The sequence below is a fragment of the Podarcis erhardii genome (assembly GCF_964252035.2).
Source record: "Podarcis erhardii genome assembly, chromosome: 3".
Lineage (NCBI taxonomy): Eukaryota > Metazoa > Chordata > Lepidosauria > Squamata > Lacertidae > Podarcis > Podarcis erhardii.
In genome coordinates this window covers 84,360,499-84,379,058 of record NC_138507.1, presented here as the reverse complement: position 1 = coordinate 84,379,058, position 18,560 = coordinate 84,360,499, and the positions used below count along the sequence as shown (strand labels likewise).

The window sequence follows — 18,560 nt, the reverse complement described above, 5'->3', positions numbered from 1 at the left end:
GTAACAGCGGACTGTCCTTTATAGCTGAATTGCTAACAATCTCAAAAAATATTTTGATAGACTATTTAACCATTGCTTAAATTGGTGAGATTCTGAAATTAACACATTTGTCCTATGTACCATTGCTGCTGATCTTACTTCAGTTAGCGTACCATATCTATATCAGTTCTGTGATACTATGATTGCAGTGATCCATTTTGTACAGGCTTGTATTTTGTAGTCAAGTTTGGTAAACTTATACTGCAAGCCTATTAGAAGTAAATCCCATTGAGTTCACTGGGCTTACTTCTAGGTAACTGTCTCAGGTTCCAGCTACTGTTTAACCTATATCATCTTAAAAGCAAATTATGAAGTATAAACTAGGCTTAAAATTAAGTGAATAGGTGTCAATTTACAGCTTGCATTTAGTCCCAAACAATCCTTTTTGCAGTTTGTGTTCTCTTGTTAGAATCTTGTGAAGCATAATTTATTTTTATTTTTTAATTAGCTCATTTGACTGGAGGGGTACATTTAAATTTTGTTCTTCCCTGCTGTATGGTAGTAGCAGTGCTGGTAAAGTTTTTCTGGGTACTTTATTCCCAGTATATATAAATAAATAAATAAGAGAGCATCTTTTATGAAATCTGATGAATACTTTTTATCCTTCTTGTCATGCTGGCTTTTGTGAAGGCAGTGGAAAATGACTAATTATTTTACTTGGATATAAGGGAGGAATCATTTAGATACAGTTAACGTATAATGTCATCCTTCAGAGAAGTTCACAACAACGTTGACTGCAGTGACAGGAAATGAAGTTGCTTTGATCCAGGAGTTGTAAATAAGCTTTGGAGAAGGAGTGGACCATTTATAGTTTAGTGAGATTGTAATCATAAGAAATTGCTGAGTGCTTGTTCACATGTAGTGCTATATAGGATGGGTGGGTCATTTATTTATGCGCCTCTTCTATATGTAGGACACCTAGTGTGAATTGTGGCCTGTTGGTGTATGTTTGTAACAAGTGTGTTTCATTCAGTCTGCACTCTTCACACCAAAACATCACTTTAGCAGGGCCTAGTTGGTATGAATATTTAGTAAACACCCAGGACAAGCTTCCAGAATACCACTCTTGCAGAATGTAAACAATATTGCCCACAGTGGAAAACAGTAGATTTAAAACAGTGTTCCTCTGCTAGCATCAATAGTAGTATTACAAGAGGTTTTGAAAATACCATATTTTTTCGCTCCATAAGACACACCTAGCTCTTAGAGGGGGAATGCAAGAAAAAAAATATTCTTTAAAGGGAGTGCTGAGCAGAGCCTGTATGCATCCCAGGCTCTGCTCAGCGCTCCCTTTCATGAGCCGCGTGGAGTGTGTGGAGGCTTTTCCCCGAAAACAGGCTGTCAGTGACAGGCTCCCCTTCTCCCTCCTATGAGAAAAGCCCTCAAGAGCTGCAAACACGCTCCACGCGGCTCTTTAAAGGTAGCGCTGAGCAGAGCCTGTATGCATCCCAGGCTCTGTTCAAGCCGCGTGGAGTGTGTGTGTGGCGCTTGCAGGCTGTCCTTCTCCCACCTCGTAGAAAAGCCCGCAAGAGCCGCACTCCCTTTAAAGAGCCGCGCCTATCGTGTGTGCAGCTCTTGGGGGCTTTTCCCCCGAGGAGGGGGAAGGGTAAGTGACGGGCTGCTCTTCTCCCTCCTTGGGAAAAGGATGAAACTGCTTTCATTTTCTTTATTTTTCTGATATTTCTTGTGAAACAGAGGAGTTTTTGAGACATAAAAAGCAACAGCAAAGTCATAAAACAAGGATGGCGCAAGTTGGGCCTGTAGTTGAGTGCCCATGCTTCGGGTGCTAGTTGTCTGTACTTGTTTTCAGGATTTTCCTTCTGTCCATGCCCCTCAACAGTGAGTCAGTATTTGTTGTCTACAGCAGGGACAACCAACTCCCAAGATACTGCGATCTCACAGAAAAAAAATATGGCAGTGATCTACCCCCTTTTTGGGGTGTTCAGGTCATTTTTTCTATGGAGGAAAGTCGAAGTTGTTAAGCTTTTTTTAGAGGGGCAGGTCTGAAATGTTGAGCTTTCTTTTGGGGGAAAAGTCACTCACCAAAAGATTGATCAGGTAACAAAAAGCCTCACAGGGGAGGACAGGGCCAGGGGCCAGGGTCAGGTTCTATTTTTATAATGAATGATTTTAGAGTGTTATGTTGTGTTGTACTGTTTTATTGTTGTTAGCCGCCTTGACCTCGGCTTCGGCTGGGGAGGGCGGGATATAAATAATAATAATAATAATTATTATTATTATTATTTTCCCCCCACAAAGGAAAAATCGACCATGATCGACTCAAGTCTCCCGGGGATCGACCAGTCGATCACGGTCGACCGGTTGGACATCCCTGGTCTACTGGATATACTCAATTGTCATTTGGATTCTTTTGCCTTAAGTCTTTTGTGTATTTCTACAAATCTTGGGGTCTTCCTGAGCCTGCTGACAATTGTCTTGTGTGCATCAGTGCTGCTCTTTTGACTAAGTAAATTTCTATGCTGGAGAACTGAATTCACCATTTGTATATAGGATACTTGCACTGTCCATTGTTTGTAGCTAGTTCAGAGTGACAACTCAATCTTGGTAACAAACATAATTTTGATTGAGTCTCTCTTCCAATTGATATCCTGATCCTATGGACTTATTTTAGGTGTAATGGGGTCTTAAGTGGCTTAAGTGCTATAGCTAAACCAGAGCACTGTGTTTGATAACTGAGTTCATCAGTTGAGTCCCATTTGCCATTATCTACCTTATTCTCCTGGGAACCAACTACCTTTTGGTTGCAGATATATATACACAATAGATTGTGAAAAACCTTAGAATGTAATTCTGTATTATTTGCTCCTGTCAAAGTGGCATTGCTGTCCTGTATTGCAGTTCATATTTGAGGTTGGGACACTTTGGTCTGATTATTTGAGCAGTTTGTGTGATGAGCTGCTCATAATGTCAGACCACAAGAAATCAGCAAAACCACATTTCACTGTTCATTCACAAATTACATTACATGCATATATTATATAAACTTCACTGTTTTTCTTGAAAAATCTTTGAACTGTTAAGGCCAGTGATATTTTGTCTTCTAAATGCTGGGTGCATTGGGGGGGGGGGCATCTCAGAAAGCAGGTTTTGAAAATACTAGCAGGGGAAATGCTTATGTTTTCTTCTATAATATTGTTGCTGATGATGGAGGAATCATAATAGCCATGGTGTAAAAATACTTCTAAGTAATGTTAGGTTGCTCACTTCTCCTATTTCCATCCTGATGAAGTTATTGCTTCCCTGGACGGTCAGTCAGACATAAGAATGAATGAATTTTAATGTATGTAGTCCAAACTAAAATAAAACAATTAAGGTGTATATGTATTTTGGAAATAATCTTACAAAAATTACTAGCCTGCAGGGCAAAGGAGGAACAGAACACTGTGTTTCTGTGCTGGGCCAAGAGGAGGAGGCTTTCCTCCTCTGGCAGCCTCTGGGTTTCTCTGTTGGGCTCAGAAGTAGCAGAACGCTTTGTCTCTCCTCTGCCAACCTACTCACTCACCTGCATGCAGCCCGTTGTTGCCTGTGGCTGCTAGGCTAATGCTTAAAAGCTGTACAGTGGTACCTTGCAAGACAAATGCCTCGCAAGACGAAAGAGTTTTCTGTTTTTTGAGTCGTTCCGCAAGACGAATTTCCCTATGGGCTTGCTTCGCAAGACGAAACGTCTTGCGAGTTCTTGCGAGTTTGTTTCCTTTTTCTTAAAGCCGCTAAGCCGTTAATAGCCGCTAAGCCGCTAATAGCCGTGCTTCGCAAGACGAAAAAACCGCAAGACGAAGAGACTCGCGGAACGGATTAATTTCATCTTGCGAGGCACCACTGTATAAAATAAAGATACTTGGTTGGATCCAGAGTTCTGTGGGCAAAATTTCACTCATGGAACAAGGTGCTCTCAGGTCTTGGCTCTCCCACTCTGTTTATGTTGCATGTCTCATGGTCATAAATATCAAGACCTCTAAAATGAGTGGTGAAGGTATTGCTTAATATGCAGCATCTCCAGAACCAGCCATCTTAGCTTCAAAGCATGAATCATGCATTTTACGCCTCTCTGAGTTCAGGGGATGCTGTTTCAAGTTGCTGACTTTGTTGTAACTTATGTGCCTCTCTTATCAGGGATGACTTGGCCGATGGTCCAATATTTAGCAGAGGCCTTTCACGTCCTCGAAGCCTTGAGCGATATCCCTCCTGTGAGGAAAATGCTTCTAGTCCTTTCAGTATGAGACATAATGAGGACTCTCACAGTAGGGATGTTTTCCTCCACCAATCAGACTACAGCATGAACTATGACCATCTACAGGCTCTCCCAAGGGAAACTGATAGGGATGGTGTACTACTTAGGAAGTCCTCGTATTCATCAGAGGATAGAGGGCGAGAGCCCAAACGTCCTCGATATGACAGAGACGACAGACTAATTGATATGAGCATAGAGCCTCAGGGTTTCCTGCCAGGGACACGAAACTATCGTAAGCGAAGTCCTAGTAGGAGCCCAAGCCCACCATATCTGGATTTCCGCGAGCTTGAAAGTGCTAGGAGAAAAAGAGAAGAGGAGCTGAGCAGAAATTTGAGTCGAGAATTGCCTGGACATGGTTATATGATCCCTGACAGGAGCAACCCACTGCAGTCTTCTGAACCTCGGTATCTCTATAGACCGGATGAAGCACCAGCAATGCCCAAAAAGTCCATTTTGAAGAAACGCGTGGAGGATTCTTCTGTGCAGGTTTGGTCTACATTCTTTTCTCTCCTTACTAAACTGTCAGTTACACTTTGCTGCTTTTTAGTAAATCTTATTTTACTTAATCTCTGGAGTAGATACCCTCAGAACAATACCCAGGTCACCCTTGCTGTTGTGGAATCTTAAATGCCAAAATAAGAGCATATTTAGGAACTGCTGTGTCTCTTTCACACCTTCCTACGGTTGACTGTTACTGTTCTAAACCACTGGCTACGATCCTGGTGTTTCAAAGTTTTGTCTGTTTTATTGGTTATCACTGAATGTATTCACAAATGACAATTATTTCTTTTTTCTTTTAGCCTGAAGTCTTTTCCAGCAGTTCTGCCTCTCTCAAAGAGCCTCCCCTTATTACAGATCATCCTCCTTCGCAGAAGCGTAGCAGCATTGCTCCTTTTTCATCTGAGGTGGAGAATTTCCTTAAACAGTTCAACAAAAGTGCAGTTTCAGAATCTACAAATAAAGAGTCTCAAGGGAGTGTGCATAATTGGAAACTAAATTCTGGCCAACAGCAAAACACTTCCTCCTTCGAACAGAATTCCGGCAGTTTTTTGAAACAGAAAGACTATCATGAGTCCATATCAGAGCCTGAAGACCGGCACAATGACTTCTTACTTCCTCATGAAAGAGCCAGCCAGGATGGGAGTGGCTTTTCACGCATTCTTGGTATGATGGCAGATTCTACCAGTGCTCAGGAAAAGAGAAGGCGTGGCTTTCCTGACATTGAGGATGAAGAGAAGTTTCTTTATGGCGATGATGAAGATGACTCTAGCATTAATTCCCCTGCTACTCTAAAGCCAACACTTAGTGTTGTTAAAGAACCTGAAAGCCTGAAAGACAGTTCTCCACCTCCTGCTAATCCCTCTGTAAAACCTGGAAAATCCAGACCAGAGTATGAGAAAATTCATGACTTGCTCAAAACTATTGGTCTTGACATTGGGGTAGCTGAAATTGGTAAGCTTGCTGCCCGCACTCAGGAACGACTCCATGGGAAGAAAGCATCTCGTTCTCCTGATCGTCATTCAATAACGTCTCATAAATTGGAATCTAGGGAGAGGCGTCGCAGTCGTAGTGACACTCATTCTCCAGAATCAAGGCAGCATCACTCTCTCTCTCCCTCTGGTTCTTTCCCGCCATCTAAAGATATACCCTCTATTTCAAATTCTGAGCACACAGAAAGCATAACTGTAGGGCAAAATAATCCCACTCCCATACCAGAACAGTCTGTTCCCCCAATATCTCTAATGCCGTCGGCTCCACCTCTTCCTAATTTGTCTTCTCCTTCCACTTCGGTTTCCCGGTATAGAGTTTCTCGCTTTTCACCATTCACTGCAACTCAACTGCCACAAAACTATCCATCTCCCACAATGCCCCCTCCTGGTTATGATGCATATGGACACTATATGGCATATGCAGCATCTGGCTGGCCCATGTATGCTGCTCCTCAGCAGGCTGACCCCACACTTTCAGATGTACATGGGCTTGTCACACTGACAGTACCACCAAATCCCGCGCGACCCAACCTCCGAGTTATTGAGACGGTTTCCACAGGCAAAGGGACTCCCGATACCAAGAGAGATGACTCTGTGCTTGTACAAATCCCTAGTGCTACGACTTACTCAAAATTATCCCCTCAGTTTTCTCAGCCTTTTCTTAAAAGTGCTAAAGAAAGAATATCCGATGAAAGAAATCGGGCTTCTCAGAAGCTAAAGGTGAGTATTTTTAATGATGTTGATAATTTTGTTTCTTACAACACGCAATCTAAAGGCATAAGAATGCTGAGTATCTGTGTTTATTTTTCAATCTTGATTGCTGTTTTTGGAATAGAATGTGCCTCCAGTGTTTAAAAATATTTGACTGTTCAATTAATCTGTGGCAGGAGATGCCTTATAAACACTTGAAACAAGGACACATCTTATTACTGAGTTGAGTTTCTTAGTGTGTTTCAAGTAGCATTTAAAATTCTTGAAACAAAGTGAAACAGATTACAGTCCTGTGAAATATCCCAAATTAGCAAGGTTCTCATAAAAATCTCTTTTAGGTTTTCTTTTTATATTCAGTTGCATTTGTGCATTTGGTGTCTTCATTTAGGAGTGAAGAGAAACATTTACTAAATAATAAGATTCTAGAATAGTAACTAGTACAAGACTAAATTCACCAGGAAAACAGGCAAATATTTCCAAAAATGGATGCTTAAATATTATTACATTGCAGTACATTATGGCTACGTTCCAACAGAGTTAGTATGTGCTGCAGCCCATTGATTTCAGTGGGCTTAAGCATGTTTAATTTTAATTAAACATCGTTGTGTCCCTCCTTTGACAACATTCTTTCAGACTGGAGGCTTCTGTGAGCAGGAAGGGGTGTGTATGATTTTTTAAAATAACATTTTCCATCTGCAGGCCCTTCACTCATTTCAAAGAACTTCCTCTGTAGTTGAGAGAAAAGCAAAAGTTACTTAATTATTAAACATTTATTTTGATTGAAAAATCAACATAGATACAGCATAGAATAAATGAGCTGCAACCTCTGAGCAGAGATGCATTTGCATCAGATACTAATCCTCAAGGATACTTTAACATAATTATTGGAATTTCTCAAATTCAAGAAAAAGCAGTGGGAGTCATCCCAGTGTTTCTTTGCCTGGTCTGTTGAAAGAGGGTATTTTTATATCTTTGTTTCCTTCATTAACTTTCTAGGTAATGGAGGAAAGAGAGAAGTTGAGGTCTGAACAGGAAGCACGACAAAAGAAACTGCACTATCTCAGGACTGAATTAGAACGACTTTTAAAACAGCAAGGTACTGTTTTCTCTCATTTTATGCCTCATTTTTCCCTGTGATGCTCTATAGTGGTGATACCAAGTGTAGGATTATTTTTACTTCTACTAATTTAGGCACCCCTAAATATTATCCTAAACAGGAATTAATTATTGTGAATCCTGTATTGATTATTGCCAGTTCTGCATTCAGTAATGTGGACATAACTTTCTGGCATTTGGGCCTAACAGAATGGTGTGGGTCACATTTAAGTACACAAAATAATTTTGCATGTGTTAACATGATTTTCTTATGCTTCCTACTCCACTACTTTGACCGACTCAGGGGAGATGCTGCGGAAGAAACGTAGGGAGAAGGATGGACACAAAGACCCTTTGCTAATAGAAGTGAACAAACTACAGGAGAACATCATGAACGAGATTTCTCAGCTGAAGTTACATGCAGAGGCTGCAGAGAAGAAACAATCTGAGCTTGACAAAGTAGCTCAGATCCTGGGTATTAATATATTTGAGAAGTCCCGGAAGCAATCTTCAGAAAATAAGGACTCATCAGAAAAAAACAAGTCAGAAAATGCAAAAGGTCAGGAGAGAACTTCCAACTCAGTCAAGGTAAAATTCTAAGTGCTGATTCTAACTGATGTTCTCACTTTTGGTAAAAACAGGGTGTTTGGAAGAATTTCTTGCCACCCGCTTCTTACATATTAAGTTCAAACTTTGTTAAGCTCTCACTTGTGTTTAACATAATTTTTATTTATTATTAGTATCCTGACTTTGGGGGTCACACATTCTTACCATGTTACTTAAAAGTAACATTAAATTCGTAAAAAATACAATAAACAATATCAACAAAAATAATAATAATCAAGATCCTTCCCACAGGGAAGTTGGTGATAGAAAGGCCTAAGACAGGGAGGTAATAGTCTTTCCTGAATCCTTTCCACTGGTCCAGGAGTGGAGGGAATGATTTTAAGAGGAGGCTGGTGTTAGAATAATCTGATGACTTTCTGCAGAGTAGGAAAAAAACAGAATGTTTATGCACAACAGTTATCAAGTAGTTTCTGAAGGACCATGAATGTTGATTATTTCATGGAGCTTGTAATTTTAATTTCAAATAGCTTTCTGTGTGGTCCAGTTTTGAAAAACTTACATAAATTGAATTAATAGAAATTGCTAAAAACACAACACCCATAATATAATGTTGATTTTTTTTCTCCCCTTCAGCCTGAGGAAGTGCATAAAGAGAGAAGTCTATGTGGTGCTGAATATGATTCATTCCTGTTTTTTTCTGTCTTAAATAATGCTATGATTATCTTTTGACTTGCTATGATTACCTTTTGACTTGAAATCTACCTCAGGCAGATTTTTCATGCTCCTGCAATAGCCTTCATTTTCTTTAATAAACATTTTAAAAAGGGAAGAAATCATTGTGGCATTTTCTGGTTTGATGTAAAGAATCTGATAATTATTCTGGAAGGAGACAACATGCATGTTTTTTCTTGTCGATCACAAGTGTGGAGTTACACAGTCTTTGCAAAAATGACAGAAAAAACCCCAAGAAAATTTAGTGGGAATGCAATTCTAATTTGGGTTGGCTTCCAAAACAGCCTGCTTGCATCAGGATGGATTTTCCCTTCTGCTACTCATTAACTTGGAAACTATGAGAGAAATTTCCTAGCTCTTCTGAAAGTGAAACACTATGGAAAACACTGGATATGTGATCTCCTTAAGTCTGCTTTGCCGACCAGACCCTGTTTGTAGGCTTCCCATAGACAGGATGCTAGACTAGATGGGCCATTGGCTTGATCACAGCATATCTGCTCTTTCAATCATGTAAAAACTAATCAGTTTCTAGAGCTCACAGCCCATTATTTGTGGGAGCAAGCAGATCAGTGAAAGAGGAGGGGGATGTCTATATAATGCCAAAACATTCTTTATAATTCTCAAAGAAGGGAGTTAGAGGATATAAGCACACAACATTAAACATAATGCTTTTCTTCACTGACTGACCTAAACATTTTTGGAAGAAAAAACTACAGTATCTTGACTGGAATACAAGGGTCATATGTTGGTACTCTGGTCTCCTGATCCAGTCAGTTCTTAACAATAGGTTGGAAGAGCAATTTATGTTTCCCCTGCAACTCTTTACAACTCGTTTAGGGAGGCTTTCCTAGGGATGTGGATTTTTAAAGAGTTTTATCACATATATTATACTTCTAGGGGATCAAAGAGTCAAACAGCATGACATAATAGACCCTATTTCTCATGTATGTTAAATGCAATAGCAGAGTCAGTAATTCAAGATTTGAGACAGACCAGATTCTTCTGCTGCAAGCTTTCTTCAGTGACAGCTTAGAACCTTAGAACCTGAGCACTTGCGTTTTGCCACAATATAGAGTGTATCATATAAAGTAGTTACAGGTAGGTAGCCGTGTTGGTCTGCCGTAGTCGAAACAAAACAAAATAATAAAAAATAAAAAAATTCCTTCCAGTAGCACCTTAGAGACCACCTAGGTTGGTTATTGGTATGAGCTTTTGTGTATCTGAAGAGGTGTGTGTTTATTTTATTTTGTTTCATATAGAGAGAGTATGCAAAGTGACTGGCTTTATCAAAGACTTTTAAGTGTTTTTGAGAATTTACAAATTCATTGGGAGTTGCTGGGTATTTGGTACTTAAGTATTTTGTACTTAAGTATGCATACCACACACATGCACCGTGTACTCCATGGGATGTCATCCCTTGATTGCTTAGTACCTGCAACCTTGGCAACATGCTTGAGTCTCGTTGGAAGTTCTTTCCTGTTGACTGAACAACATCTGAGTCAGCAGTGCCAGCTCACTGAAATGGTGGAATTATCCTGGGCATTGACAAGCAGGTGATATATAGTTACATATATGTATATTTTGTGTGGTTTCTACTAAAGGCTAGTTTTGAGGCACTGGCTTGTCATTCCACAGTTAGTAATATTTCATTTTTTTCCAATTTAGGATTTAAAAACTAATGACAAACCTGGGTGCAGGAGCCCCAAGTCTACAGAATCTCATTTTCAGCCATCCAAACAGCATTCCCAGGAAACGAATATTTATGACTATTATGACACGGGAAACCACTGGTGCAAGGACTGCAATACCATCTGTGGGACCATGTTTGATTTCTTCACACATATGCATAATAAGAAGCACAGACAGGTGTGTGCTATCGGGTTTTCATTAAGTAGTTTTAATTTGCTCTTCCAAGTTGTAAAATAATGTTTTGTAGAAAGCAAAGAACTACATGCCAATCAACTTTCCTTTTAGAAAATACAGTTTGGAATAAGTTCTTATTCCTAATCTTTTTTGGTATGGTTTGTCACTTACTATATTTTTTCACGTATAAGACGCCCTCTGTTTTTTTGAACCCAAAATTAAGATACCAATATTTTAAACATCAAACAGAACAACTTTTATATTTTCTTACAAATTCAATGTCTGAGGGTAACTATTTGAATCCCAGCTTCATTTTGAGTGTCAATATGTGAGACAGTTCAGTACATGCCCACTTGGTATGTATAGTTCTGTTTTTCCTCAGTGCTTTTAGCATTTGGCAGGAAAGCAGACCTCATTTTAATATTTCTTTTGTCATTGTAAATAGACCTTGGATCCATATAACAGGCCTTGGGATTTGAAGACTCAAACTGAAACAAAGCAAGACCTTACAAAACGCATTGACAAGATACCAGTTCCTGCCAAAGGTAAGTTGCTTTTTATAGTTTAAGTGGTGTTTAGGAGGGCCAGATTGTTCACCTTACTGCCAAGAAATGTTTTGTCTTACTAGTGTCAACAAAAGACTGTCATTTCCAAGTAAACGTCTGACAGCTATTTTGTTTACATGAATTGCTCTGTTACTGAATTAGTTGGGGATTGAAATGCAACATAAATTTGTATTTGAATGATAAACAAAGTATACAGTGATAAGAATTGTTGAACAAGTGTAGTTTCCATTCTTCAGATCAGTTTGTTTCAAGTGGAATCCATGGTTAATTGGCTCATTTCAATTGTAGGGCTTTTTTGTGTACTTTTTGTGTTTTGTTTGGATTTGTTGTTGTTCAAAGCTGTAGCGTGTCTTATTATCTTATTTCTGTAATTGATTGTTTTGGGCGGCATTTCAGGTTCTGAATTTCTAATCCCAGTCACTGGATATTACTGTCAGCTGTGCCAAGAATTTTTTGGAGATCAGATATCAGCAGAACAACATGTGAAAAATAATCCACATAATGAGAAATATAAGGTACCTGGAGTATTCGTTTTGAATAAAAATGTTTAAAAGTCATCTTATTGAAGTCTTAAAGTCTTTTTCTGTTCCAAAAGGGAGGAGAAGCTATAGCTAAGTGGCATGACATATACTTAATATGCAAAAGGTTCTGAATTCTGTCCCTGGCATCTCCAGGTAGAGCTGGGAAGGACTCTCAATCTTTTTGAGTCACTGTATGAACCTATGAACCTGAGAGTGTCTCATGCTATACCGACTGAGCTTTGCTAATGTAGATAGTCTGAATAATAATTGTCTAGGAAAACCACTCTTTCTCCTCCCTCTTGCATTTCTCAGCAAGTACAATTAGTAGTGGGGTGGTGATGAGGAAGATAAAATATTGAGGAAGACAAACCTGTACCACTACTGAAATTTCACATTAAGTAACAGCGCTGAAACTTTTCCTTGTCTTCACAGAAATATGTGGATGAAAATCCACTCTATGAAGAGAGAAGGAACATTGACCGTCAGGCAGGATTGTCTGTGATTCAAGAAACAGAACGCCGGTTGAAACGGAAGCTGTGTGAAAAGCAAAAAGAAGAGAGAGACGAAAAAGCAGTGAAAGTGGCAAGGAAAGAGGAACGAAAAAGTAAAGAGGAACCAAAGAATTCCAAAGAACTAGGAGATGGGGATAATGAAAATGAGTCTAATAAAAGGAAAGGAGTTTCTAATGGCCAGAAATGTGGGATTAAGCTTAAATTGAAAAAAGATGACAAAGAGGTTGAAAAGAAGGAAGGGAAAAAAGAGGAAGCACCAAAGGAGTCAAGAATGACATCTTTTGGAAAGTTCAGCTGGAGGAAGACTGAGAGAGATGAAAAAAATCAACACAAAGATGTAACTGCCCCTAAGGAGGAGAGCATTGAGGAAAGTAAAGATAAAGAAAGCAAGTCACAATCTGGAAAACCAAATTCGAAGCCAATTGCAATTAAATTGTCTGGGAAAACTGTTATCCCACACACTAGTCCCTGGACACCAGTTGTTTCAACATCATCACAAGCAAAAATCAGGCCCAATTTACCAGCCCCCATGATGGTTCTCAGAAAGTCAGCAACAGCAACAGTAAGCAAGCCTGCACCTTTGAATACTTTCTTATCCATAAAATCCTCTGGTGCTAGCACCAAGCCACTTCCTGTTGTAAAAGAGGGTAATCCAGAACTTGTTCTACCTCCTGATATTATTTCGAAAGCATTTGGGGGAGAAGTAGTAGTTTTAAAGGGTTCACAGGAGAATGCAACGGTACCAGAACAAACAGAGGAACCTGACCATGAAGCTGTGTCCCGGGCTGTAGAACATGCAAAAGCTGCGGAACATGCAAAGGCGACCGCAGCAATAGCACAGGAACAAGCAGCAAAGGCACAGGAGCAAGCAAATGTTGTGGCAAAAGCACAAGCAAAGGCAAGGGAACTTGCTGCTGTGATAAAGGAGCAAGTTACAAGATTGGGTATTTTTGAGAGACCTAATCGGCGGCGTCCTCTACTTCCACCACCATCAGGACCACCGCTGTCAGTAGCACTGCCAGTACCACCAGCAATGGCATTCCCACCTCCACCCGCAGTGCCACCAAAACAAGCAACCATCCTTGCAGATGACATGGCTCCTGGTGTGTCTGAGGATGATAAAAACATACTGGCAGTGCCCATGTGTCCCCATCCTTTGCCACCACCAACTATTTTCAGAGACCATGTTAAAAAACTGGAGAAAAAGAACTCTTGCCTGGCAGCAGGTAATGCCAAAGATCTATACGATATTTTCTACAACCGCAGTGGGAGGAGTCCAGCTGATAGCAAGTCTGTGAACTCTGCAACTTCAGATAAAATTCAATCAAATCCTGTTGAGAGACAGAAAAAAACAGACCAGCTGGCAGATCCCAAACCAAGCAGCAAGCCTGTCACACAAGAAACTCTACAAAACATACACAGTACCTCAGATGTTAACAAAATCCCTTTAAATGACAAGACCCCAGAAACAGATGATGCTGAAGTTGAGAAACTTTTGGCAGCCTATGAAGAAAACTTTAAAACTGGTGTTGAGAGGGAATCAAAGAAAATCTCTCTTTCAGATGCACAGTCAATATTAAAATATGAATCCAATGATTTTTCAGTAAATGCCCCTGAGACAACAGATTTTAAATCTGATGATGATAAAGAATTAGCAGTGCAGTTGTCAGTGGATCGTGTTGCTCTTTTAGAAGATGTTAGCAAGAAACCATCTGAACTTGAAACAATAGAGTTAGCTATGCAGTTGCCAGAAAGCAATGCTTCTCCTTTGGAAGAACTCTACAAGAATTCCTCAGTATGTGAGGCAGCAGAGGTTAAATCTCCTGATGATGATGAATTAACAATGCAGTTGTCCCTGGAACCTGGTACTAAGAAGCCATCGGAGCTGGGGACAGCAGAATTTGTGCTGCAGTTGCCAGAAAGCAGTGTTCCTTCTTTGGATGACTTTAGCAACAAACCCGCTGATCTTGTGACAACAGATTTTAAATCTGATGATGATAAAGAATTGGAAATGAAATTGTCAGAAAACCATGTTGATCTCTTAGAAGATGTTAGCAAGAAGCCATCAGAGCTGGAGACTGCAGAATTAGCCATGCAGTTGCCAGAAAGCAATGCTGCTCCTTTGGAAGAACTTCATAAAAATCCATCTGTGTGTGAGGAAGCAGTGTTTAAATCTCTTGATAAAGAATCAGCAATGCAGTTGTCACAGGAACATGATAATAAGAAGTCATCGGAACTGGAGACAGCAGAATTTACTATGCGGTTGCCAGAGAGCAGTGTTCCTCCTTTGGATGATGTTACCAACAAGCCCACAGGCCTTAAGACAACAGACGTTAAATCTCCTGACGATAAAGAACTAACAGTGCAGTTGTCAGAAAGCAGTGTTTTTCCTTTGGATGATTTTAGCAACAAACCTGCAGACTTTGAGACAACAGACTTTAAATTTCCAGATGATAAGGAATTAGGCTTACATATGTCAGAAGACCATGTTGCTCTTTTAAAAGAGCGTGATGTTAGCAAGAAACGATCTGAATTTAAGACAGCAGGATTAGCCATGCAGTTGCCAGAAAGCAATACTTCTTTGGAAGAATTTTGCCAGAATTCATTGGAGTGCAGGGCAGCAGAGTATAAATCTCCTGATGATAAAGAATTAGCACTGCAATTGTCAGAAGACCAAGAGGCTCTTCTAAAAGATGTTAGCAATAAACCTCTGGGGCATGAGATGGCAGAGTTTAAATTTCCTGGTAAGAAAGAGTTAATAATGCAAATGGCAGAAAATGAGACTGACTTTACTGCTGAAGATGTTGGTGTGGCAAGTGGCACAGACATCAGCGACGAGTCACAAGACCAGCAGAAAATGGATAAATCCAAATTAAACAAGATCAGTAAAAGTTTGGAGATGAAAGCGTATTTGACAAGTTTAGGTGAGAGAGATGTAGGAGGAGAACATTCAGAATTTGCAGGACATCAGTTTGTTGTTAGTCAGGAGCAGGAGTCTCGGTTATTTGAAACACAAATTGATACCCCTAAGGGAGAAGGCCATACTATAACAGAAGATAAGCAACTTGATGACAGCTCTGAATCAACAATTTCTATGTGGGTTTCAGAGGTGCGTGTTCAGAGTCCACTGGCATGGGAGCCAACCTCATCTTCAAAAGTGAATAAGAAAAATCCTCAAATAGCAATGATAGATCAGAGTTCCAATAAAGAATCATTATTGGATCTAAAATGGGGCAATGTGGGCCTTGATAGGCTTGAATCAGCAATCAGTGATGAAAGGCCACAGACTTCAGAGGTCCAGAACATAGATCCTGGGTTGAAGCCTTTAAATACAGATGAATTTAATAATTCCTGTATAAATAATGAACCAAAATTGTTGACTAGTTCTCAACCAAACGATGAAAATTGTAATGTAGTTGGTGTTCCAGTATCAGAAGAGATGTCAAATGAGTGCCTTGTTAACGTAACAATGATAAGCAGTACACTAGGGAAACATGAAGAAATTAGTCAGCATCCATTAAGCTGTGAAACCAAGGATTCCCAAGCTAAGGAAGCTGAAACTTTGGGCAGTATGTCTTCTGCAAATGATGAACTTCATTCCAGTGCAGAATTAATGTTTATAAAAAATAATGGGTGTGGGCCTTCTGAATCTGATCTCAGTTTAAATGACAATGCAGAGAGAGGTTCTGTAGAAACATATAGCACTCACTTTTCCAGTGTTCAGCCAGAGATGGTTCAAGAACCACTAGGTGCTCTTCCAACAGAAATCAGTGTTGAGCATCTTGGAGAGGTAGCCCTTACGTTTACAGACATGAACACTGGGATCTTGGATACCTCAGCAGCTGGTGACTTGGACTTGAATAGCACTTATTCAGAACTTAACTTTGATCATTCTACAACCCCTTCTCCAAAGTCTGGAGAAATAAAGCCTAATGATTCTCCTAGATTGAAACCAAGCCTGGAAATAGAAACCATTAATTTTAGTCTGGGAGATATTGAGGTAGAACGTGAACATCTGGGCATCCTACCATCTGAAATTCTGAATGAAGATATTGTAGGGAGTCCAGAGTTAGAAACCATTTCATCCATTTCTTTAGGGTCCAACAAAACTAGAGAATTGGGCATTGAGCAACCTACAATTGAACCAGAAATGATTGCTTTTGTTGAGTTAGCATCTGGTGAGGAAGAGGATAAATTTTGCTCCTTGGTTTCTGATGTAATTGTCCCAGACATAGTGTCTCCTGCATCAAATGGTAGCACTGCTGGACCAAGCATGTCACTCATCGAAATGCAGGACATGCCTCCAATTTCCATGGTATTGCAATCAGATGTTAGCAGAGACAGCACTTCTGATATGCCACCATTGAGTAGCGACGAAAAAAACGTACAATGCCAAGCAACTGAGTGCAAGGAATCCTTCCTTCTAGATCTACAGAAAACATCTGTAGAAGTGGGGGGCTCAGGTGACAGCGAATTGTACATTGTCAAGAATGAGATGCAGGCATCTGCAAGGGAGTTAAACAAGACAGATGAAGTGGAAAATAATGATAGTAGATATGAGATTAACAGTAAGTTGACTTCAGAAGTAACTGAAAGCTCTGCAGAGTACCTGGTAAGTTCAGATAATATTGATCCTGATGTTTGAGTAGCTGTTGTGTAGATTTTGTAAATATTCTGTTTGAGTTTGATATGTTAGATATTTTTGAAGTAGATATTTGCTAAAGCCTGAACTTCATTTGCCCTGAAAAATATACACCATTGTACATATTGGATTGTATAAACATTTTTTTGTTGAACTTAGAACATTTCATTTCTATTTCTTGCAGTTAAAATGCAATTACTCATCTATAACTAACCTTCACATATAATACAGAACCATGGTTTAGCATTATCAGAATGCATTAACAGTGAACCTTTAGCTTGCACACTTCATTTTACCTCTCCTGGTGTGACTGTGAGGAAATTGAACGTTGCATTAATCACAGTTTCACATTATGTCTGAAACACAAACTGTGGTTAATCTTAAGCTTCATAAACTATGATATGAAGTTGGCTTGTTTCCACCAACCATAGGACTAGGTCCATTTTCTCTGGATATGGACAGCAAGACAAGCTAAGCTACAGTTGGTCTAAAATGGAAGTGAAACTTTCCAAATGTCATGACTGTACTGGAGGAAAAAGGTGGTAGCAAGTGAGCTCACGGCTTGCTGCAGATTTTCCTTGTAATGCTTAAACAATAGTTTGGCATTTTGTGGGAATGCAGCCAGTGTGTATGTGGACCTTTGGAGGGTTTATTGCTGTTGGGGCATATATGGGTTTTGTGGTTTTTTTGCATTTTTCTTTTGACTATTTTATTGGTTTCTGATTTACACAGCTTTTGTAAGTAACATTCCAAGTGCAACAGTGACAAGCGCAAGAACACCTGTTCTGAACTTGAAGAAAAAAGAAGGCTCTTGCTGAAACATTTGAGCAGAAAGTTTATTTGAAATGTTATGCATGTTTTGTTGCACAAAATGTAAAATGCATAAAGATTGTTCTGCATTTTTTACTTGTAATTACGTTGTTGAATTGCATCTGTAATCCAGACTGTAATGCCATGTTACTGTGTGTGTGGATATCATCTCGCTGAGCAAAGAAGAAAAATCTACCAACTCACTTTTGGAGACGGAAACTATTTGGTAAGGCTGTGGCCCAACAACTGGACTCTGCATATTGAGGTCACTTACATGATTTGAAATCACATTTCATTTCATTGTATTGTAATGCAGTAACTGTTTGTGTTGAATTGTTTAGCAGCTGCCCAGCTCAGAAGAAATAGAAGATCTCAACTTTGCTCTCAGGATTGGATTCACTTCACATACCCAGACATTACATGCCTGAATGAACCCCTGAGCCGCAAAATACTGTTTTGTGAAGGTTTTTCACTTATTCAGCTTGTCAAGATATGAAGTAAACGTTTGCATGGATCTATATAAAAGGTTTATCTGTAAATCTAAAATAAACCCAATATATCAAAGATATTGCTATTTTCCCCTTTGTTCTTTAAATAAGTGGTTCTACAAGTTGTTGTTTTTTGTGAACATTCAGACAACTGGTTCTTCAGTTAATTTCCCATTTTCACCACACTGGAAATTAAATCAAGCCATGAATTATGCAGCATTATGAGAAAACTTTGCTTAAATATTCAGCGGGTTAAACATGGTGTGTAACTTAAC

General features: G+C 39.5%; 1 protein-coding gene across 4 annotated transcripts in view; it reads left to right on the top strand.

The window, feature by feature from the left end:
* The window catches only part of LOC309338990 (zinc finger protein 318-like), a 23,399-nt gene extending 5,038 nt beyond the window's left edge, over positions 1-18,361 (top strand). For 2 of the 4 annotated variants that reach the window (XM_081856573.1, XM_081856575.1), the window contains exons 3-10: positions 4,171-4,774; positions 5,089-6,498; positions 7,486-7,585; positions 7,889-8,172; positions 10,549-10,749; positions 11,192-11,291; positions 11,709-11,827; positions 12,266-18,361. In XM_081856573.1, the coding sequence (XP_081712699.1) occupies positions 4,171-4,774; positions 5,089-6,498; positions 7,486-7,585; positions 7,889-8,172; positions 10,549-10,749; positions 11,192-11,291; positions 11,709-11,827; positions 12,266-16,990 (7,543 nt within the window). In that variant the 3' untranslated portion in view covers positions 16,991-18,361. The remainder of the gene's footprint in view (positions 1-4,170; positions 4,775-5,088; positions 6,499-7,485; positions 7,586-7,888; positions 8,173-10,548; positions 10,750-11,191; positions 11,292-11,708; positions 11,828-12,265) is intronic. The other 2 variants (XR_014155128.1, XM_081856574.1) reach the window with 2 other exon arrangements.
* Positions 18,362-18,560: the final 199 nt, after the last annotated feature.